Genomic DNA, 24,883 nt, shown 5'->3' with positions numbered 1-24,883 from the left:
CGAGCTCTACCACATAATCTGCATGATTTTACTTAACGGACCCTTACATCTCATTCTCTTGGAAGATTGGCCCCTCCACCACTTTCCCTCCACCAGTAAGTGCTCCACAGGGGTCCGACTGTGGCTCTCTCCTCTTCACATTCTACATATCCACTCACAGAAAAGCCCCCTCATCCTATGTCTTCTCTTATCCAAGGCCGGCCTTAGTGGCGGCAGAGCCCCAGGCAGCAAAATAAGAATATGGCTCCCCACCCCTCTGTGTGCCCCATGTCATGAGGGGGTGGGAGGGCAACACATTTTTTAATAGGCGCAGATGTGAAAGCATCAGCACCCTGCCGCGCCTTCTCCCACCACACCACACCAGGTCGGGGGAGCCCTTGAAAGACTCCGCCGAGCTGGCGTGGCGGCGGACAAAGAGCGCCCCGGGCGGCCCTGCCCTAAGGCCGGCCCTGCTCCTATCACTTGTTTTACTCTTATCTTTCCCTTCATGCTCCCAATCAAGGTTCACTCTTTTGCACCACTGATCCAGGTTCAAGGGTGTGGGCAGCTAAGGAGCAGGTTGGGGTTCAAGCATCACGGTTGGTGAGGAGAAGGCAGAGTGTCCAAGGGTAGTGACAGACATGTCACATTCATGGACAAATATCTTATTAAACAAGACCCTTCTTTTAGAAGAGGGTGAAACACTTCCAAAATCCTCTAGACTTCACTTCACCAGTGTTGCTTCATGTTGTCTTTCTCCCAAGGTGAGCACGTTGCCCCTGAGCTATCCCCTGGATATGAGAGACACTACTCTGCCAAATTTGTTCAATATGTTGATAGCATGGCTTTTGTAGCCTGCCGGTTGTAGAGGGTGATCAAGGTGGTGTAATTGTCCATAAACCATGTTTCAGTTAGCCACAAGAAGTCAATATCAGGCTCCTCCAATGAGTCATGAATGTTTGTTTGCTGAGTCTGCAATTAATATGGTGTGGTGTTGCACAAATGAATGATTCTGGTATTTTGTTATTGTTTTCAGACCTGCATCTTCATGTGGGAGTTCCTACCTTTCTCGTTCTTAACGCCAGCAAACAGTACCACCACTGAGCAACTGACACCCAGGCTTATCTGTGACCGTTGTGGGAGGTAAATGAACATGAAGCAACATATTGAAAATGTACAGCATATGTTAATGATCTGATCTGTTAGTCCATACCTGTTTATGCATTGCAGCCTTGTCCTAGTTGTTCCAACACTAGAGATTGCTGTCTCTCTTCCATTGAATCAGAGACTACCACAAAATTTACTTCAAAATGTATGACACTGAACGCATGCTTCACTTCAGTTTTTCGGGACCAAGGGGTTTCTTTGTTTAGAGTTTGAACAGGGTGCAACTGTTAATCTCTCAAATCTAAACTATAACCCCGACAGATAGGACTGGCCTAAAAGTAAGCTACAAAAATAAATACTTGAAATCACAGCTTAGGTATGTGCTCCAGATTTTGAAGTGGGACTATTTTATTTCCTGTTTTGTAAACTTGGAAGTAAAATGATTTTTAGGGAGTAAAAATGTAAATCCAGTTCCCCACGGCAGTATTTATTAACTGAAAAACGGAAAGGGTTTTCTAATAATTATGTTGCACCTAATTACTCATACATATTAAAAGATCATGTGCATGTCTACCGATCGGGCAGTAATAGTACTTTCTTCCTTTGGAACTACGTGCGCTACCTCTCCAAACATCCATGGAGCTGTGTGCGTGAAAGCAGGGGCTCGGGGTCCACAGTGTTTGTTTCCTATTTTTTTGTTGGGAGTATTTGTAATCTCTGTTTTACTTTTTGGGGAGTATTAGCTTATTTTAAGGGAGTACAGTGATAAAGTTGTAAGCCAAAGCAATACATTTCAGATTTATCTCCCCTTTGGTATGCAGCAGAAGTGGTCCCCCAAAGAAGAGTGAAGAACAAAACAAAGTCGGAAGGACACCCAGGAATCCATCATTTGCTTGAATAATAGCTTCTGATTTAGCAGTACTAAAAGAACGAACATGTCCAAAACCCAAGGATCCAAAACAGAGGTCAATCCCTGATATTTTTTCTCCAAAACCAGCCCGGCACCAACCGCATCACAGCCAGTTTTCTGTGACCTCAAAACAGCACCTGCCATACTTGCAGCCTCTTCTCTGCCAAACACCTGCAGCTCCACTACCAGAGTTCTGTGTCTTCTTGATCTGTTGCCATTGAACACTCACACACTTCTCCTCTGGTTTCCGGTCACCTAAGCAACAACCTGCCTTCGAGTCAGAATCTTCACCTTATATGCCACTGAAACAGCAGCACCGGCACGTCTGTCAAGCCACTGTTCTGCTCAGTCTGGTAAGAAACTACATTTTAAGTCTTATGATCAGAGTGAAGGAAGAGCAACTGTTGGGCATTATCCCAAAATCTATATAATAGTACTAATTGTTGGAATGTGTACCATTGTGGAGAGGTGCGGGGTGTGGAGGACAATGAACATGTAGGAACAGAAACCTAGGCATATAAAGAGTGTTGGTGACTGTGGGAGTAATGCAAAATGCAGCCAGGATTTTTTCCCCCATAAAATATGGGGACAGGACTGATGAGGCTTTTGGTACTGAAGCTCGTATCACCCAGTAATGCACTGTATGCCTTGAGCACATTTAGAACTAATCTTTTGGCAGCCAAAATAACACAAGAAGAAGAATCATTAAAAACTGAGGATGCCATACATGTTTTGTGGTGAAATATTCTCCCTCTCCCCTTTTATCCTGGCTTTCCCCTATCCCCATGCCCGCCTATCCGTCCCTGTCCCCCAGGAATGTGATTTTGCTCTGTAGTCCTGTTGAAATGACAGGGCAGATCCACATAAAGAGGGGATTGGGGTTCATACACTTCACGTGACAACATGGACCTTGACACTGCTACATATGATGATCCATTCTTGTATGAAATATCACAATACACTGATATCGTAACAATTTTTTTCTTAGTGTTCTGAGGGATAATGCTTTGAGGCCACTTCCGGTGATGTCATGGTGGGGGTGTGGTCTAATGACATCACTTCATGTGGGGTGTGGTCGAATGGCATCACTTCCTGTGGGGGGTGCGGTCAAATGACATCACTTCCTGTGATGTCACTCTTGGGGGCGTGGCACTGTGATGTCACTTCCGCTACCCCTGGCATTTTGGTGAAATGACGTCCCTGCATAACCAATGGTCGCCTGCTAACACATTTAAGTTTCCAGGGGTGCGCACATGGCGTCTCTGGGCACATATCAACTCTCCATCACCAGACTGTGCACAGCTCACAAATCAGATTCTGCAGCAGCTATGTGTGGGTTATATTAAATAACAAATCTAAGTTAACCTTACATTGGGCAGTCATTTTAAACAATGTTGGGGGTATTTTGGTCAGCATTGCGGAAATGTCACGCATTTACCGTTAGTGGAAATGTGACTAACTGTGGCGGCACGGCAGAGTGGATTTAAGCTTTCTGTAATGGATAGCATTTTTCTATTGTCACCCATAACACCCTTTCCATACCTAGCCCGAATACCCGTGATTGACTGGAGGCGGTGACCCAGATTGAAATGCGAGATTTACAAAGCCAATCTTCCAAGAAAAAAATAAAGTTAGACGCTATTGCGCAGGAGTCGGCTGCTGAAACCATTCGCACTACTCGCTTCATACGCCTAGAAGAGCAGCAGCACACCTACGAGAGGAGCAGCTCACCCACAAGAGCAGCAGCGCACCTACAAGAGCAGCAGCGCCTCGGGATCCAGCGCACCTACAAGAGCAGCAGAGCGCGTGTTCCCTCTTCTCCACCTGAGGCCAACATAGCACGAGTCGGGTGCGAGATCCTTTTGTGAAACTCCCCTTTGGGTGCCCCCGACACTCCTCCGGCACACATCCAATTCCTGGATCTGACACCCTGTCAGCAGCCTCGGCTTTACCAGAACCTCACAACGATTAGCAGGAGGGAAGCCGATATAATTATTTAGTTATTAACACCACAACGCCCAAGAACTCTTTGGCACACCCAGAGGTGGACTGGCCAATAGAGAACTCTGGAGATTTCCCGGTATGCCTCTGTACCATGGACCCCTTTTGTGTGGTAACTTATTTTATTTCCAAATCTTCTCATAGGAAAAGGTTTGGGCTTGCTGAAAATGTGTAATATGGAGCCACTTTGAACATTATTTCCAGGGCCTCTTTTGGTTCCCAGTGCACACCTGAGCAAACCTCAAGGTCATCATGCATCCATAACATGACTTAATGTAACACCATGGCCAGTGGTAAACATTTGAGTATGGCCAGTGTAAAGGGAACATGGGAGTCGACGTCCAAAATATCTGGAGAGCTGCAGGTTGCATACCCCTGCACAGAGCACACAATTTCTTACTCGTCAAGCGTCAAACATCCCTCGCCAATGGCTAGTGGCAAATGCTACTTTTGAGGCTTGCCACTACCACACTAGTAACAGCATCTGAAAGTTCTGCCGGCCAATACGAGAAACTCATGTTCTGATTATAAATTACATTTTCTTATGGTTAAAACATAGAAATCCATACATTTATCCAAATGATCACCAAACCAGGCCCATTTGAACAGCTTTCACTGCAAGTGGTAATTCCTCCTGGGAAAGGAGCATTGAATACTCACTTTCACAGGGCTTGAAAGCAAGAAAACCTACGATGAACCACCACACATGGTTGTATTGCATAGATCCCATCCTAAGCATTTACAGCTAAACGCCACTGAATTCCCGTATGAATGTCATACACGTCTGGTCATTTTCAAATATGACCTGACAAGCGGACAGGCATTAAATAAATCTCTGACATATCAGCCAAAATGTGCATGTAATTTGTATGTGGTCACATCATGCAGACCACATGCACAATGAATTACATGCAAAGCACATCAGTGCCCTCAAATATAGAGAGTTGTGCTTGGGGTTGATAGACTGATTTATACAAGCCCCTGCGTAACAATTCACACTGTGCACCATTTACCACAAGGAATTCTGGGGGTGGGAAGAAATCAGTTGAGCCGTCACAGTCACTGACATAGCAATGCACACTGCACCTCACCGTCCTGCACATTGCACATATTATAAACTCACTACACCAGTCCTCTATACAAATGCTTGAGCAAAATGCTTGAGCAAATGGCCCCTAGAAATCCAAACACACACACACACACACAATGCCCACCACATGCACACTGCCTTCACCACACACACCGTCCCCTCACATTAATTGATTCCAAACACTTCCCCTACACACTAAAACTTCCCTTTACTCGCAATATGCTCACCCTCCACACACACACACCCCTGACCACACACACACACACTGCACCCCCACACACATCCCAACTTCCCCTCACATTAGGTGCCCACACGACAGGTACTGTGCCCCCCCCCACAGACGCACTGCCCCACAAAGACACTGTACCCCACATTCTGCTCCCCAACACAACGTCCTATATACAGCACACACCTATACATAAAAAGGTAACCCTTCTAACCACCAGAAACTGGGGACAATGGTTAGGTGCTATGTCACCTTAACAAGTATTGCACGCTCACCGACTGTTAATTGGCGTTATACAGTCTGTTAGGTATTCAATAACCTGAGTCTTCTTATTCTATCCTATGTAAAATGGAGTGGGTTAATATGTTTATTGGTAAAACATGGTACTGTCATTTAGGAAATGTAAACCCTTCGAATAGGCAAATTGTTTTCTAAAAGTTAAATAAAGCTATTCTTAGATAGGCACGGCAATTATTTGAAATGAAGGAGCTATCCATTTACTAGTGGTACTGCAAAATTGATAATGTAAGAACTACAAAGATGGCCTATGGTGGAACCTTACGCGAGGAGCACTTGCGCTGCACTCACCTTTAACTGTAATGTCGTTTGAAGATGGCAACAATCCTACGCTAATGTTGAGACTGTGGGGAGTCGGGGGGGTTAGCTGACCTTTTGGTTGTAGATCCTGGGCTTCTATCTGGGGCTATAGCCCCTGAGCCCCCCCACCCCCTTAGCAACGCCTCTGCGGACTGCCCATGTTGCCTGGTGTGCAGGCTTTCCGAATACTTCGCTTGGAGGCCCCAGAGAAGGTTGGAAGTCCTGTTACGAATACACCAGGCTGGCACAGTGCTGAGCCACTTTCAGTTTCAGGGAGTCAACTGGCAATAAAGGACGTTGGATTGGACATCAATTGTTTGGAACACGCTCTTTCAGAATAGGAGCTGCCACGTCAGCAACGTGCTGGATTAGATGCAGCAAGGATTAAGAGAGTGTGCGGTTGGGAAGAGGAGTGCTACTCAAGGCTAAGGAAGACGTGAACAGCATATGTGAAGAGAGCAGTGTTGGTCATCGGACATTCATACGTATCTAGGTATGGAGCAGGGAGCACCGAAAGAGCGGAGATCACTGCAGAGAATTTCAGAGTCAAGTGGTGGGGGGAAGCCCGGCATGAGATGGGAAGAGCTAGAAAGACACAAGTCGGTGTACTCCTGCAAACGTAAAAAAGGCCAGAGATACTAGTGGTACACCTGGGCGGCAACGACCTAACAAGTATAGGGAGAGGCAACCTAAATGATGGCATTGCTGCGGAGGATAGAAGCACGCTTAGAGGGAATGGACTAAGTCAAGCTTGGGAGGGGGGGGGGGTTATCCCCTCCTCTGCACTAAGGGCCCCTCTGAGGCCAAACCACAAGGGCGCTTAAATCAACGAGAGAACTGTGACTCCCCCTGACATGAACGGCACTCCTTCCAGCCCGGGACAACCCGCAAAGGCGAGCAGTCCGAGACACTCGGCTGGGGAGTTTTGGTCAAGAACGAACTGGACTGAAATAAAGAGGGGGGGGTGGAAGGGCAGAATAAGAACATAAAACAGCCAGCTGGTCCCTTCAAATAAATATTGTAAAGGAAAAGTGTGTAATTTTTGTATAATATATACAAGTTTTAAAGTTGTAATAATTCGATTATGATCGGTGAAGCATTCCATGTAATGGATTAGATTTGGTAATTTGTCTGAAGAAATGTATTAAACCTGTGGCCGCATACGGCACAAGCCTGGTCTCTGGTAATGTAGTCTCTGCACCAGGCATGCGTGGGGTACAAGGGAACAATATGTTCCTGGAAAGTGGCCAAGTGCCAAAGTTATTACAGCTCGTTGTCTAACAGCATTTTACATTCTGCCCCTTAAAATAAATGTCATTCAATCACAGTGAGATTGAATGCGACTCTTAGTAAATACACATTTTCAAGTCGCCATCCATCTAACCAAAACAGATGCTATATATGAAAACGTACACATTAATACAAGCTAATGGTGCTTAATGTATACACCCCGGAAGGAGGCAGGGATAAGTTGGTCCTGCCGTGACAATACGATAGGGGCGAATGCCTGACTTACTGAGCTCTCTTACTAGCAAGATTGCTTCACCAGTTCCCACGACTCAGCTCAACTGGTTATATGATGGACTTCGGGGATCCACAATTCTATGAGCTATTTGGCACCTGTTTGTAATCCAGTAAAAGAGCCTGGTTAGCGAGCTGCGCCTTTGGGAACGGGTGTAAAATTAACATTAGGAAGCATCTACAGCTTGATGGGTTACTCATGAGATACTAATGGCTCATGCATGGGAGGCAAAAGTTCATCGTTTTCATGTCCGTTAGATTTGTGAATGAGCACCTCCTCCTTGGGCCCCAGTGGGAGCTCATGCTTACCGGGCGATCCTCGATACCCTGGAGCTGCTTTTAGCTCCTTCTCGTCCATTGTTTGCGTCATTCCTTGACCCTACACGGGTCTCCACAGATTTCAATGTCAAAGCATTGCACAATGGTCAAGAGAAACAGCACCACTACCTTCCTCACACACACAAAAAAAGAAATCACTGACTAAGTCGTGGCCCATGCAACGGCGCGTGCTAGCATTGACACAAAGCGGAAGTGTTGCAATGGCTTCAATTCCTAGTTCAATTGTGTAATTTCCTAAGGTCGCAAAGTAAGGCCAGGAATATGGTTTGAAAGATATTTAAAATGTTATTGTGTGTAATTATTGGTTAATCATGGGACATTAACAGGAATACAATTTACCCCATGGACACACTGTATGCCTAGTCTTTTCCAGGTTTCTTACCTGGCAACAAAAGGCAGTCCTAGGTTTAAATATTACATTTCACAGTGAACCACAATCTCATGAAGCAGATTCACACAACACAATTGCTGCATTTGTTCACAGACGTATGCAACCTTTTATGGTATAAATTTATTATTTTACCAATGTGGACCATAAATTAACTGCAATTAATTACTTTAAAACAAGGTGATTTGCCAATTAGTAAAGGAGGGCGGAGAACTCTTTAGAAGCCCTGTTATTTAAATAAATGAATACGTTTGTTGCCGAATCTAGGCCTCAGGCCTTCAGCCTCCAAAAGTAGGTCACTGCCCTCCAAATCTGTAAAATGGCTGGCCCTTTCTTAGAACATTGGCATATTGCTGAATAACGAAGCAAAGGCATTAAAAGTGTAACAGCTTAATATTTACCAAACAAAATATGTATAAATCAAGAGCAGGCCAAAGAACCGAACCAATTATTTTAGACCAAAACCTAGCTATTGGCGTATAGCCAACATGCTCAGCACTCTCCTCTGACAAGGGCTAGGGTATTCAAATGCCAGCAGGGCAGACTCAGCCCTTCATCCTTCCGGGGGCGGTACATATTTGGCCAATAGCTGATATTATTGCAGCACTTAAAAGTGCGAGGAATCCTGCACGAAGGGCTACACAATCCTAATATATTCTGAATACTCATTCAAATGGCCACTTTGTTGGTGACGGATTGCTATGGAAGAGCAAAGGCTGAGAGGATAGTGACAGAGTAGAGTCTTCTAGACACTTCTTGGGACAGGAGTCTGCAACCTGTCGCTCCCCAGATGTTTTGGACTCCTCCCATGATCCCTCAACAGACCATGCTGGCTGGGGGTGATGGGAGTTGTAGTGCAAAACACCTTGCGAGCTAAAGGTTGCAAACCCCTGTGACAAACCATAGAATCTTGGGGGTCAGAGCTATACGAGGCAGACAACCCAATGTCTCTTCTTCACCTATCAGCAAAGTGCAGCCCTGAAGAAACCCTCCCTCTCCCCCTCTTGTCCTAGGGGTTTGAACCATTTACTGCCAAATCTTCCAGTGCTACTGAAGCGAGCAGCTACTTCCTGCAGGCCCTAGGCCCCGGATCCTCCATCACATGCATTTCCAATGTGTGGTTCACCGGTTACAATGACTCATTCTGTGTGTTCAAAATCTAAACATACAAACAAACTCAGGTGGGACTCTGGCCCGTCTTTTCTTTTTAGTAGACAGGAGGGTTATGAACCTGTATGCTTAAAACCCATCCAAGTGAAGGTGCATCATAGATAACAGCACCTTGGAGGGTTCAAAAATATTTGAATTTACATTTTATTCACAAAATACTCAGCATCATCAAAAATTTATATAAGTCAATAATAACACATGATGTAATCATACTTCATTCAACAGTACATGTAATTCCAGTTCATTCCACAATACATGTGATTCTGTAATGGCAGCTAGTTGATCCCAATTAATTCTACACATTTCATAAAAACAACCCATAAACACAAAATGTAAAACACCTAAAAAAAAAAAGAAAAAAACTAAAAACATACCAGAGCCTTGGTTCTGTCCACGCATTAAATGCATCCTTACCTCTATAGCACCTTTATCCTAATACCTGCCTGGGTTAGGGACTACACAAATGCTTACATGTCTGAGGCATGTTGTGCTTAGAAACACCCAGAAAAAGACCCTCACAAAGTACACAGGCACTTCTAAACTGCATGCATCAATACAGCAGCAATGCTATCCTGCATTTCCCCACTCTCCATTAACAGAACCCACCCAGTTTTCTTTCAGCTCAGCCAGAGCACCTGGAGTACACGTAAATGGCAATGGTACAGCATAAATCCTAGTAACAAAAAAATAAAAAAATAAATAAATAAAAAGTGCATTTAAAAAATTTTAAAAAGAATTACAAAAATCAAAATCGCTGGTGAAGCAGACTAACCTGCATCATTGCTCGCGGTGTTCCAGGAACAATGGTCCAATTGTGAAATCTGATAAAATGAGGATGCCTGGAATTGTTATCATTAGAGAATCATTACCCATTGTTACCCAGTATTATCCCTTTAGGAATGATTGCATCATGTTTAGTTATCCATCACTGCATCCTGTTCTGAGTAGTACATGAAGAAGTAGCATCATTATATTATCCACATATTAGACTGCCACTTTTGTATGCATTAGCCATTTGCCTTATGCATTTGAAGAGAGAAATGGGCCCTGCTGTATGAAGGGTTTGCTAGTTATGATATTGCCATATATGACAGAAAGAGATACATTTAGAATTATATGTTTGCATTATAGCGCTTGCCATTAGGAGAGGAACATGCTAGACACTAGAGTTTGCAATAGAATGACACTTGCACTGTCGTATTTGCATCATGACATGTAGAGATGATGTTATGTATTATGCATCATTGTAGCGCTTAGGCTGAGAGAGAAGTATTGTTTGCACTAGAGAGAACGAATGAGACCTGGAAATGACACACTGTTACACCTGAAAATGCCACGTAGAGCCATTTAGAATGACACATTGTTATGCTTTGTAGTTACACATTTAGAGATATGTTTGACACAAATGTATGTATGTATGTATGTATGTATGTAGAGTGTGCACTTAGAATTTGCATTATGCTTTGAGGATAGTGCTTGGTTTTGTTTGAATGTGTTAGGCACTATATTCGAGAACGCTAGAAAGCATTTAGCTGGCATTTGAATCCATTTCTGATGGAGACACTGAAGTGCTACTGGGCTCTGTGCGGAGAGATGTTATGGTACAGTGAAAGAAGGAATTTGTAATCATTTGCACGGCAGACAGATAACATGAACCCTTGTCCGAGTGGGGAGAGCAACGGAAGCTAATCAGCATCAGCATGGCTGGTGTGCCGCGGAGACAGCAAAGGTTGGGGACATGGAGGGAGCGACATGGGGAGATGGGAGAAGTGCTTTTTGCATGAGGAGAGATGGCCTATTCTCTGACAGAGAGAGGGATTTTGTGATGCCAACAGTGGAGTGAATGGAGAAATGAAGGGAATTAGATGGAGTTTTACAGGCACTGCACACGGAAGGCCAAGGCAGAGATATGATGTCCTATGTCACTTTGACACAGAACGTAGTGACCAGAACACGAGACAGAACATAACACAGACTGGCAAGCATTGTTAAATGCAGAAGAGACATTCTTAGTAGAGAATGTTTAAAGTAACCATGGGAATGAGTGTGTCATTGGAAAGTATAACCAGAAGCTGGAGGGGAGAGAGTTGCTGTAGTTACTGGTAGTTGCTGTTGGAGAATGGGGTTAGATACAGATGGAGTTTGTTCGAGTTAATTGCTGATGAAGTTTTGGATGGATGCATTCCTGAGAATGAGGGAGAGATGTCTTGGTGCAGCAGAATCCAATGGCTTGGCAGAGTTTGGCAGAGCTTGGTAGTGACCAGACCTTGAGGGGCCTGCCACTGACTGGCTGATTGCAGAGTTGTGCATAGAGTAGAGACTTGACAAGGACAGAGCTAGAGACAGAGAGATGCACAAACAAATGGGAAGTATGGTTCATGGCCCAGACAAACTGATTGATTACAACCAGTTGGGTGGCTTTGCTGATAGGTTTGGGAAGGACATGGCATTTGAAGGGGAGGTGCCCGAGCAAAATGAGTGGGGACAGAATGGTGTGCCATGGAGGTTGGGGGGATGGGCACCCCCGTCCAACCCCCCAGAATTACGCCCATGATTAGAACAGACACTCACATAAAAGAGGTTTGGGAAAGGGGAGATCAGACAGGGATTGTCTTAAGAGAGTGAGCGTGAAGCATGGTGTGATTTGGATTGGAGAGGTTTGATTCTGCATATAGGAGAGGATTGCTGGATGTTTGACGCCTGCATTTAGACTGCATTAGAATCACAGGCTTGCATTTATACTGCATTAGAAATCTGTAAGGCTTATAGTTATTGCATTGTAGATTTGCACCAGAAGCATAAAAGGTGCAAATTCGATATTGGCTACAGTTTTAGCATCGTTATGCTTTGCTGTGCATACATAAATGTATTCCATTGTTATAATTGAATCGATTCATGTGTTTTCTTTGTGTTTTATGTTATTTGTGTCCACAGTAGTAAGATAGGAGTATGTTGTTAGAAGTAATCTTTCCTGCTACAGCCCAAAGGCAAGTTTGTACAACATAATGAAATTGTTAATTATAATTTCAAAAACAAGCTGCCACTTTTATCACCCTGTTACGTATGAAGATTGTACAGAAAAACACAAGGTGCTGATTATTTTTAAGGTGAGCACTCGACCACTGTCTACTTTGCACACTCTGACTCTTGAGTTACAAAACAGTAAACGTAGGGCACAAGAGGCACAGCACATCGAGATGTGGTCAGAAAAGTAAGAACGTTTTGAAACGTTTCAAAGTAATACGGAGATACGTCTACACTTGTTCTTTTTAAAAATTGCCCACATTCATAACCACAAATTGAATTAAATTAGTATGTATTCAGCCCTACAGATAAGGGGGTCAAACTGACACTTTTACTCCCTAAAATAGGCAAATACTTCCAGAAAATAAAACTAGAGAGTAAAGATAATCCCAACAAAAAAATAGAAGACAGACATGGTTGTCCTTGAGCCTCTATTTTGACCCACACAACTCCATGAATATGTTTGGCCAGTAGTGCAGGCAGTACCACAGGAAGAAACTGACTTATTACTTACTGCCTTCTCTGAAGAACTGCACATGTATCCTTTAAATGTGTATGAATAACTAGGTGCAAAGGAATAATTATTACTAAAACATTTCTGTTTTTCACTTAAAACATTTGTATTCACCAATAACATACTCCCATCGGGAATTGGACTTACATTTTACTCCCTAATCATTTTACTCCCAACTTTAAACAACAGGGAGTAAAATACTCCCACTTGAAAATCTTACCTGGAGCACTGTATGCAGTTGTATTTGTTTTGTTTCTAAAGGTTTTAATAAAGCATGCACAAATAAATAAAAACAAATAATGCAGTGGTAAAACCAGTCATTGTAAGCCCTTTTTAAAAAAAAAGCCTCAAAGCCCCACTTGGGCACTCTTTGGGCTTATATAGGAGGGCAATCCTTGCAGTCTGAAGACCCTGGGTAAGACTCATTTATTTTGGCTCACCTCTGCCAAAAAAACAAAAAACAAAAAAAAAAATTAAAAACGAATGAAACAAAACAAAAAACAAAAATGGCACAACTTGTCTCGTGCATTCTTTCACTTAAAAGCCATCGACTGCTGTGTAAAACAGCCTCTTATCCCAGGTTCCCAAAAGCACACTGTTAAAAAAAGCTCCCGTGCTTAAAAATGCACTCTGCCTTAAATTTGCAAAACAGTTAGTAGTGAAACCAACGTGTTCAGAAGGCCTAGGACCGGTCACAGTTGTTAGGATTAATCCCCCTTCCAAGGAGCAAAATGTAAGATACAGACTGAAAGCGTTCAAGAGTGATTACCCTAAAAGCGATGCTAGTTTAGAGTCACAATTTCAAAATCGCAAGGGGTTATGAAAGAGGGTGGAACTGGGAACTAAGTAAAAATGGGCAGAGTGAGTGGGCCTAGAAAAGAACAAACTACCAAGGGGATAGATTGAAAATACACCCACGTATGTCCAAACGTACACACTTGGAACCCTGCCCTTGGTTTGATTCTCCGTGTTAGGTGCACTGAGGCGTACGCGGGCAGACCGAGACTTGGCATCCAGAAGTATTTATTGCCACACGAGCAACCTGGTTTTGCCAGTAAGGGGTGTGGCATTTCAGGAGACGGCGAGAATTGCAAAATGCCACCTGGTCTTCCTCTTTGCCCCATACGACGATACCACGCACCGCGAGTTCATCTCCGTGCAAGGCGGGAGACAAAAAGAAGGGTCCACGTTGCGAAATCACTAATGACACGATGAACGAAAAGAATTGCGAGCTGCGACGATTTTCAGGAGATGTAGGTCGGCGCTATACCGAGTTCCCTCGGGAAAGGTGAAAGTATTACCACAGAAACATTGGAACTCTTACTGCGGGGATGAAAAACGTGTATTTGACTTTTAGAGAGGGCAACGTTTAGCTGGAATAAGGGACTCGATCTCCCAAAAAGTTTGACAAGCCAGAACACACCATTGAGCTGATCAGTGTCTACCCCCCACCCCACAACACATGTACAAGTGTTATGGTGTACAATCTACTTTTTTTTCCGGATGAATAGTTTTCAAAATTTGCTGTCCATGACATTTAAAAATTATCAAAGTAACTAAATGTTCTGTTGTATTTAAATTCAATAACATTTTCATTGTTACTGGCATATTGCGCTTTAAAATATACCTTTTGATACTTGGTCCCCACACCAGACGACCCTTTGGGGTAGAACAGAGGGGGTAGAGCCTCCAAGTTAGCTCTGCCCATCCTTTGAAGTGGCGCCAACCCACCCACGCAGTTTAGGTTTCATTGCGCCACTGTGAAGATGTTATTTGGTAGGCCCAAGTGTCCACAGGCCCACGCAAACAAATCAAGGATTACAGCGAGCACAAATCATCAACCAGGGCAGGCATCAACACTTAGTCATCATTCGCCACAGGGGGCATTGCATCCAACATTGCAAGAGTGTTGGGGGGTCCTGCTACCTCCCCCCCCCCCAAATGCAGTGCGCACAATTCCATATGGTCTAATTTGCACCCCAGAACCACCCGTCCCAATCTTGTAACATTAGTGGCAGATGCCCTTTTAACCCAACAAAAATAAAACTGCAGGATCATTACAAATGCCAGAAACTCATCTATTAGGGCTCTGTCCAGGCGCTCTGGGGCAAAATACATGCAACCCTCCCAATTTGCATATGGATTACACCAACAGAAGTGACTTCACAGGAAGGGAATTTGAAAGGCGCATCAGCAGTCTTTTATACTTGGGAGGCCCCATGGACGTGACTTCAGAATAAGTTGCCATAGGTAATCCAAGTGGCAAATAACTTTGTGATGCAAAATACGAAAACTGCACTATTGTTATAGATGGAGCAACTCTATAGCAATTAGGCTTTTTTTTTATTAATATCATGATAAAATTAAAATACGCTATGAAGTGAATCAGAATCACTTACAGAGCTGCAGACACAGAGCGATTAAATGATTTGCCCAAGAGCACACACTTTGGTTAAATGGGGAAACCAGGTAGTGGACCATTTAAGCAACTGAGCACATCTCCCCAAATGTAGTGGATATAGATATTTATTCAGGTTTAGCTTTGAATTTCATGTGCTTAATAACACTTTATTCATAGCAATGCCTTGGAAGCAAATCACATTACATAATAAACTAGCCTTTCGTAGTAAACTATACACAATATACATCCTCATAGAAATATGTTGAGCAATAAGAGTATGGCTTCAGTTGCATTCTCCCCATCCTGCATGCAGTCACAACAGCATCATGCAGATTAATGTGAGCCTAAGAAATCCCCCTTGGGTTTTAAAGCCATTGTCATTATTTCATAAAGCATGCAACATTATGCACCCTTCTCACTTCTGATCACTCCCTCCCATTCCCATTTCTAAAGGGACAAAGGTCCCTGCTAATAGCCCCCCCACCCCCTCTCCCATCCCCATCAGTGCCTAATGGCTCACATTGTAATGCTCTGTTCACACAGTGCAACGTGGGAGCCCCTCTGCTGCCTGAAGCTCATTGAGGCATTGTCCTGGCAAGGGGGCAACTCTCCGGTTCAGTTAATTTTTTGGGTAGAACTCATCCATTACATATTTGGAACCCATCACATGCATACAAAGGCACACTATTCAGTTTATTACCAAAAAAGTGTGAATGCACACTTGAATGCAACATTCTTATTAATGCCAGCCTTTTACTATCACTGGTTCATTCCTGGGTAAACCAAGACCCGAAAAGATCACTACCGTTAACCCTTGCACTCCGATATCGGAAATATTAGTTCATCATCGCCATACACAGATCGGGGACTTTTCTTTGGCTAATAAACAAACACAGGTGCTCTGTTGTCAATAGGAGCGTGGAAACCGGCAGCGTTAACAGCTGTGAACATCCATTCTGGGTTGTATTATGGGCAGAGTATCTGGCGTCTCTCACCTGTGGTCAGGATGGACGGAGTGTTAGGGGCGCCCCCAACCGCGGCGCAGCAGAAGCCCAGCAGCAGCAGAGGTAAGTGGGGGCGCTCGGCCACCCACATCTTGCAAGGAAGGACGAAGTCTTCCACGCCTGGCGCGGTGCCTGTCGCTGAGGATCTGGGCTGGGTGGGGGAATTCGAAGCAGGGGCTGCCCCCTCTGCGGGCAATAAAGGGTAGGTTGCCGCCAGCTAGCCCGTATCGATCCACGCGCTATTCCCAATACGTAATTCGCCCCCTCCTAGTCAGGCCACAAGAGGAGTGACAGAGACGCGGACAGCCCTCTTTGGGGGCGGGCTTCCGCTACAGTGAGTCACGCAGGGGCCAATTCCTGCTAAAGGCTGGATGTTCGTTTAGGAAAGGGCGCGGCAACGTGCGGTCGAAGAGTGGAGCCCTGCAGACAACAAAGCCCACAGAGAACGGCCCGTGAGCTTGGAATCCGCCACTTTACTTCCTGCTACTCTGCATACTCGAGTGTCAGTCAGTCTTTTCAGAATAACATTGTACGTAGCGCCCCGGCGGTGCATGGCAAAACCCCCGGTGGTGGCACTCTCTAAAGTTGTACCCATGCTCGTCTCCAATTTTTTAAAACACACTGGTTACCCCAAAGCTGGTTCTTGTGAAGATCTGCTATGTATCCTTTGATCAGTCTCTTATATCTGCCTTGTGTGAGGTTGGACATATGTAGGCCTAGACGGACTTCTCATAATGCTCCCCCTTCCCATACTTCAGTGCAGGTCATACGCTTATTATTCCAAACACACAGGATAATTGGTATCAGGTTATATTATCCCCACCAAAAATATCGCAGTATATATGGCAATATTTTTGGCGGGGATAATTTTGGGGGTTTGTGATTGCAGGGGTGTCCCACGCTACTTTAAAAATAATGCAGGGATTGCAGGGGTGTCCCCCTTAGTTTCATGCCTTAAATTCGCTGCAAAAATATGCTGATATTTTTGCGGGGATATTAACACATGGAACCGGTTAATCATAGATGTTGAGCACAGAAACGCAAAGACAAAGAGGTAAGGAAAAGCCGCTAATCCATTTTTCAACTTTCTGCATACACTTCTCATACAGAAACTGACACAAACACCTCTCGGCACAGCAACTCGCACGCCCTTCACCACATTGCAACAACAGACTAACAACACATAACCTGCCACAACAGCACATGGGAAGTGACATAGACCTGAAAACCGCACTTAAGCTCAGTGAACAGTGCAAACCGAACTGAAGCTGCCAACAGGGCATCACAACTCTCACTTTCCTTTTCCCACTACACCTTACTAGACCCCCATACTCCTTTCTTCACACTCTCCTTTTCACATCCGCCAGAGCGCCTGGCGACCACTCCGGTGGTGACAGTGCGCGGTACAAATACCTTTAACATTAACGCATCTTAACCAAGTCAGTACCCCCTTATATATGCATCACTCAATATTCTTGTGTTCTTTGACCCCCCCACTGGATCAGCTGGATAATCCTAGCTATCTTCCAACGCATGCCTGGAGTTATAATGATTTTATGATAAACGTACACCATTGCTGTAAAATACGTTGTGTTGCCCAAAATTATCCCTCCATGGCTGATGCAATTTGTCCCCTACTCTTGTCAAGCTTAAATACATCTTAGTTCTATTTCTTTCTAGCCGTATCTATTGTTATATATGGCGTTGCAACTTTCGCCCTTTCCTTGTACTCTGCATAAAATTTCAGTGCCCCTCTGACAATGTGATATATTGTTTTGGAGGAGAAGTACCGATGTACAGACCAGTTGCGTTTCTCCAATGATTACCAAATTGTTGACTCCTAATGGATCACAAGTTAGTCAGGGGAGTACGCAGGGGATCCCTGAGGCCCCCAGCCCTGTTGATGCCATCATATGAATTGATTCACTATCCTATCCTTGTTGGTTGGCCCCTTAATATAGATTGGGCATCCTTGTAATCCCTACTTGCTATTTTACCCTTTTGGGGCTCTCTGTGTGGTGAAGCTAGTGCACCTTAATTCAACTTATTCCACCACAGATCCGTGTTCCTGCGTTCTGTTAACATTTTGTTAAAACAGTCCAGCGTGCTTTGCACCCTAACTGTTCCCAGACTGGCCAAACTTACCAACCTTGCTCCTGTTACAAGTTTCCTCTATTGTCCTCCTCCTGTTTTCGTCCTCCTGTCCATGTGTCCATTGTGAACAAGATAAGGTATCCGCATTATCCACGAATTCCAGCAATCTCCTGGCCAGTGTTAGGCCTAACGGATGCAAATCCCCATGTGCCAAAACCTTTATTATGCCACGCCGCTCGGCGTGCCTTCTTTACTCATGTATATTTCACCTTATTTGTTCCCTTTGAAACGTAATTTATCATGCCCCACCGCCCGGTGTGCATAACCGAGCACCTTCTTATGTGCCGTACCCATATTTATCCTTCATTTTATTCCATTAAAAGCCACCATTTCTCCTGTCACATCATCGGTGTGCGTAAAGAAGCTCTGTCTTACATTCTTTTATTCAAATGTTCCTTTACACATACCGTTTTAACACCATAACTTAACTAGCCACCTCGCCCAGTATGCTTCACTGCGCGCTATCATTCGCTCCTTAATTGATATTTATTTTTATATATTCCATTAAAAAACCCTAATTTCCCTTGCCATACCGCCCAGTGTGCCTAACAGCACACTATTTTACGCTCCTTACATCGTAATGATCTTTTATTTAGTCACACCACGTAGAGTGCTTAACAGACCACTTTTGTACGTATCATGATGCCTACCCCCGGGCATCCGGATCAAGCCCATCAGCCCCGGGAGCAGGCATCCAGACATTTACAAAAAAAACCAGCAGCCCCAGCTAGGGGCTGTCTGGTTTCAGTCCTGGCGCCGTAGGCACCAGGCTCATAATAAAAATCAGTCCTGGCGCCAGGCTCATAGACATTACTTACCTCATGCAGACCATGCTGCAAATAAATCCAAGCAAACATGAGGCCTGGATGGGACTATTTTACTACAGGGACTGTTTTTTACTCGGGTGTGGTCCTGGGGAACTTCTTTCCTGGGACTACTTTGGAGGCTATTTAAACCACGCCCGAACAGCAGCACATGCTTCGTGTTATTCTGCATCCAGCAGTGTGACTCTCACCGTGCCTGAAGCCAGCATCCAGTCTTCTGCCACGCCCACCTCGAATCCGGAGCTCCTAGAATAAAGAGGAAGAAATGGACAATGTTAGAAAACGAACTTATTTCAAATTCTTCACCTGATTCCGGATCCATTTCATCTCCCGACCTGGAAAGTACATCAGTCCTGCACGCGTCGTTCGCCAGCTCCAGCATGGTGCCATACTCACCAGTTCTCACAGCATCTTTCGATCCGGCACTGTCTCCATCATTTCTTCGCTGTACTCCGGCACCTGGGGCACAAGAATTACAAGGTGAGCCAAGGGAATCAACAAATACCTCTTACCACCATAGACTTACCTGATTTACCACCGGCGGTATTATTCTCCATATCTTCATATGCCGCATCTGTAAAGAGGGAGAAAAACAACACGTTAACGCATGCAATAGTTACCGGACAGCGTTGGGTAACACAGACTCTTACCTGAACGCCAGCAGCAGCTACGAGACCTTCTTCTCACGAACTCCGTTGCAACTTAAGGAAGGAAGGGGACAAGAGTGAACATCGGGCACATTGAATCTTTGAACTTGATACTTACCAATCCCGCCTGGGACTTCAGAGTCAATACTTACCGGAACTCTCCCAACGCCTTCAAACCAGTGAAGTAACTGGTATCTGCGCACCCCTGCAAGACACGCAGGATGGAGAGCTCATCTTTTACAAACATAAGGTGAGGTTACTAAGGGGATATCAGAGGTGATTAGTGGGGGAGAGCGAGAACAGTTGGGAGGCCATCACTAAAACCCACAGGTGGCTAATCCCTGTCTCCACTTGCAGGAAAATACTTCTTCGGGTCCAGCAGACAAGATTAGGCGGGCCAGTCCAGACAGTCATCTCTGCACTACGCATCACGTTGACGGAGACCGCAGCTGTCCGGGTCCGATCGACACCCCTGTGGGGTCCAGGTGAGCGTAACAGAACACAAAGCCTTTCTAAAAATACCCACCCGGGTGTTATGGAAACCTCGGAAACCGACCAACTGGCCCATATTATTGGGGGAATTTAGGGCAGAAGTACATGCCGCTCGCCTAGAGACTAATGCCCTCAGGAGAGAACTGATTGTCCCAAAGGAGCGCACTGATGATCTGGCTAGGCAACTACTGCAAAACCAAGCTGGGCAAACGCCCCTACCTGGATATGGGGGAAACCCAACCCCCGTTTCATCAAGCAATCCTGTGCAAGTGGTTTTACCAGGGAATATTCCGTTAGCTCCACCCGAACGCTTTGCTGGGGACCCCAAAAGGTTTGCCATGTTTATGAACCAATGCCGCTTGCACTTTTTATGCAGACCGGGAGCCTTTCCAAATGACCAAGCCAAAGTAGCCTTTGTATTGTCATATCTTAGTGGCAGCGCAGCGGATTGGTCCATTCCGTTAGCCAACCAGGATGATACTCTTCTCCGGGATTTTCAGGGTTTTCAAAGGAGCATGGAAAAACTATTCGCCAGACACTCACAGGGTCAAGCCCTGGACAACAAACTTTTATCCTTACGACAGGGTAACCAGGATCTGCTAACCTATATTGCAACCTTCAATAGGTTGGTGGCGGAAACCGGGGGCCGGAGGAAAAACTAATTACATTGTTTCATCGTGGACTTTGGGGAGAACTCAAAGACGTCTTGGCTCAAGTTGTGAACCCACCTCAGGATTGCACAGAATTTATAGACTTAGTGGTCCAGCTAGACCACCGACTTCAGAACCGAAAGACTGATCGAGCTAAGTTTGAGAATCGGGTATTGGTTAAACCCAACGTTGCCCCCAAAGGAACAGATGCATCTGAACCTATGTAGATCGGGGGGGTTAAAGGACCCTTAACTCAAAAGGAAAGAGAAAGAAGACGACAGATGCAGTTGTGTCTGTACTGTGGAACCTCAGGACATTTTCTACGGGATTGCCCTACAAAACCACCCGAGAAGGTGGTAGGAGTTGCTGATAAAAGCCACATAGAGCCTGATTCGGGAAACGACCACGCCCGACAAGCGTAGAGGTCCGCTTGCCGAGCTTAAAGAAGGACACTCAGACCTCGCATCTGATCATCCCAATGGTCCTACTTGATCCCAGGCAGCCATCACGTATGCACGCAGTAAGGGCATACATAGATAGCGGTGCCGTAGGAAACTATATGGACCATGAATTGGTGTCAAGGATGAATCTACCTCTTTGCAAAAAGACCACTTCGGATGTCATCACCACAGTTGATGGAACTGAGATTGCCTCGGGGCCTGTAACTCATTCCACTACAGAGATGACACCGTTGAGTCAAGATGGGCATTGAGAGACTATTGTGTTTGATCTAATCAAAGCCCCACAGTTCCAGATAATACTGGGGATGCCATGGTTGGAAACACATAATCCTTGTATAGAATGGCGAGAGAAGAGAATAACCTTCCCGGATTGTGCACACACCTGTTACCCGGAGAAAACTTTGAACTAAAGGCATGGCTACAGTCGTTAACCCAATCGTGCAGTTACCTCAGGAATACCAAGAATTTCAGGATGTTTTTCAAAAAGAACAGGCCAATACATTACCTCCTCACAGATTATACGATTGTCAAATCGACCTCCTACCCGGTGCACAACCCCCATGCAGTAGAATCTACGCCCTCACGGAACCTGAAAATCTTCACCTACGGCAATACTTGGACCAATACCTTGCTAATGGCTTTATTCGTCCTTCCAAGTCTCCTGCATCCTCAGCTTTATTCTTTGTGCCAAAAAAGGAAGGTGACCTTGGAACGTGCATAGATTACCGCGCATTAAATCAGATTACAGTAAAAAACTGATACCCATTGCCTCTGATCCCCGAATTACTAGACCAAGTAAAGGATGCTTGTATCTACACTAAGTTAGATCTCCAAGGGGCATATCATCTGGTACGTGTCAAGAAAGGCGACGAATGGAAGACTGCCTTTCGCACCAAGTACGAATTATTTGAATATCGGGTGATGCCCATCGGGTTGTGCAATGCACCAGCAGCCTTCCAGTATTTTATGAACGATGTCCTTCGTGAACTCATTGACGTCTGTGTCATCGTATACATAGATGATATTCTAGTGTACTCCTCCTCAGAATCAGACCATGTTAAGCACGTGCGTGCAGTCCTTGAGAAACTACGCCAGCACAAGTTATATGCAAAATTGGAAAAATGTGTTTTTCATGCTACGGAAGTTGAATTTCTTGGATTTATCCTGACTCCAAAGGGAGTCCGAATGGACTCTCGAAAGGTGGACGCAATTCTCAAGTGGCCATCACCCAGTTCAGTCAAAGGGGTACAAAGCATGCTCGGATTTGCTAATTTCTACCGCAGATTCATTCCGGACTTCTCCCATTTTGTACGCCCCATCACAGCACTTTTGCGAAAAAACAAACGCTTCTTGTGGACCGAAGAGGCTGAAAAGGCCTTCCAAGAGCTGAACGCGAAATTCACATCAGCACCTGTCTTAAAGCATCCACGCCCTGAGCTTCCATACATAGTGGAAACTGATGCATCCAGTTTAGCCATGGGAGCTGTCCTGTCCCAGAAGGATCCTGAAACCGGTCAACTTCACCCAGTAGCGTTTTGGTCCAGAAAGTTCTCAGCACCTGAGTTAAACAATGCGATTACCGATAAAGAGCTATTAGCTATCAAATCCGCCTTTAAGGCTTGGCGGCACTACCTTCTTGGTGCCAGGCATACCATTACCGTAATCACTGATCACTGGAACCTGCAGTATTTAAAAACAGCCAAAGCCCAATCATCACGACAACTTCGATGGGCATTGTTCTTTGTCGAATTCGATTTCGTGATCACTTATCGACCAGGCCGCAAAAATGGCAAAGCAGATGCCTTATCCCGAATAGGGATGGGAGAAGCATATGCAAACCCGTAACCGATGCCAATAATTCCCGAGCAAAGAATCCTTGGCATAACTACTCTACAGACACTAGAAGATATTCATTCAAAAATCCAACAACTCTTCGATCCAGCAACCCTGCAGGACTGGGTAAAGAAAGGCCCGGACTACTCAGTCGTCAATGACCTACCTTACTATCAAGGACGACTATTTCTACCACACAAGAAAATACAAGAACTAGTCATCTCCAATTACCATGACACCCTGATGGAAGGGCACCCAGGTATCGCAAAAACTGAAGCGAAAATTAAGAGACAGTTCTGGTGGCCCACTTGGCGAAAAGACGTAAAGTCATTTGTGATGTCTTGTGGCATTTGCGCCCAAAACAAAAGCCAGAAGAAAAAACCTGCTGGCCTTTTACAACCTTTGGATATTCCACCTACACCATGGCACAACTTGTCTTTAGACTTTATTACAGATCTACCTCCATGTAATGGATTTAACACCATCCTAGTTATTGTGGATTTTTTTCCAAGATGTCCCACTTTATTCCTTTAAAAGGATTACCTTCCGCTTCAATTTTGGCCAAGGAGTTCCTCGAAAACATTGTTCGAATACACGGATTTCCTTCCGTATTGGTCTCTGACCGAGGCAGTCAATTCATTTCACAATTTTGGAAGAAATGTTGTCAATTGGTGCAAATCGACGTGAGGTTATCAAGCAGTCACCATCCCCAGACCGATGGTCAGACGGAGAGGACCAACGAGACCCTTGAACAGTACCTACGTTGCATGCTGCACCAGACCGAAAGCTATTGGAAGGATATTTTATGGAATTTCAAATATGCATACAATAACTCAGTACATTCTGGAACCGGACAAAGCCCCTTCTATACCATATACGGACATCACCCTCGAACCTCAGAACTCGATTCGCCTCAGCACTTAGAAATGCCTGCAGATAGTCATTTACACTCTACTATTACACAAGCCTTTTAGGAGGCAACAGAACATTTGAAATAAGCGAAAGAGAAATATAAGAAAAATGCTGATCAACATAGAAGCGATGCTCCACGATATCAGATTGGGGATCAAGTTTGGCTGGCTACAAAGCACATACCTCTAAAAGGAACTCAGACTTTTAATCCTAGGTATTTGGGACCTTACACTATTAAGGCCATTATCAACCCGGTGGCCGTTAAGTTGGAATTACCCTCTAATATGCAGACCCATCCTGTCGTTCATGTTTCACTTCTGAAACCAGTTCAACCCGGGACAAGACTTGCCAAACCACCTGACTCCATCCTAATAGATGAATTCGAGGTAAAGAATATCCTGGACTCTAAGTTGGTTAAATCAAGACTTTTTTATTTAATCGACTGGAAAGGTTACGGACCACAGGAAAGGTCATGGGAGCCTAGTGACCACGTTCATGCACCTCGGTTGGTGAAGAAATTCCATCGGAACTTCCCAGATAAACCAGGGCCAAGGGCAAGAACAACTTTAAGAGGGGCCTTGGGGGGGAGTGCTGTCATGATGCCTACCCCCGGGCATCCGGATCAAGCCCATCAGCCCC

At 44.9% G+C, this 24,883-nt stretch overlaps 1 protein-coding gene across 2 annotated transcripts in view; it reads right to left on the bottom strand.

The window, feature by feature from the left end:
* The window catches only part of IFNGR1 (interferon gamma receptor 1), a 385,004-nt gene extending 368,397 nt beyond the window's left edge, over positions 1-16,607 (bottom strand). Inside the window, exon 1 of one of the 2 annotated variants that reach the window (XM_069608140.1) lies at positions 16,263-16,607. In XM_069608140.1, coding sequence (XP_069464241.1) covers positions 16,263-16,362 — 100 coding nt within the window. In that variant the 5' untranslated portion in view covers positions 16,363-16,607. The remainder of the gene's footprint in view (positions 1-16,262) is intronic. The other variant, XM_069608141.1, reaches the window with a different exon arrangement.
* Positions 16,608-24,883: the final 8,276 nt, after the last annotated feature.

Source organism: Ambystoma mexicanum, chromosome 4q (assembly GCF_040938575.1).
Source record: "Ambystoma mexicanum isolate Mex_15411 chromosome 4q, UKY_AmexF1_1, whole genome shotgun sequence".
NCBI classification, from domain to species: domain Eukaryota; kingdom Metazoa; phylum Chordata; class Amphibia; order Caudata; family Ambystomatidae; genus Ambystoma; species Ambystoma mexicanum.
This window is presented reverse-complemented; position numbering and strand designations above follow the sequence as displayed.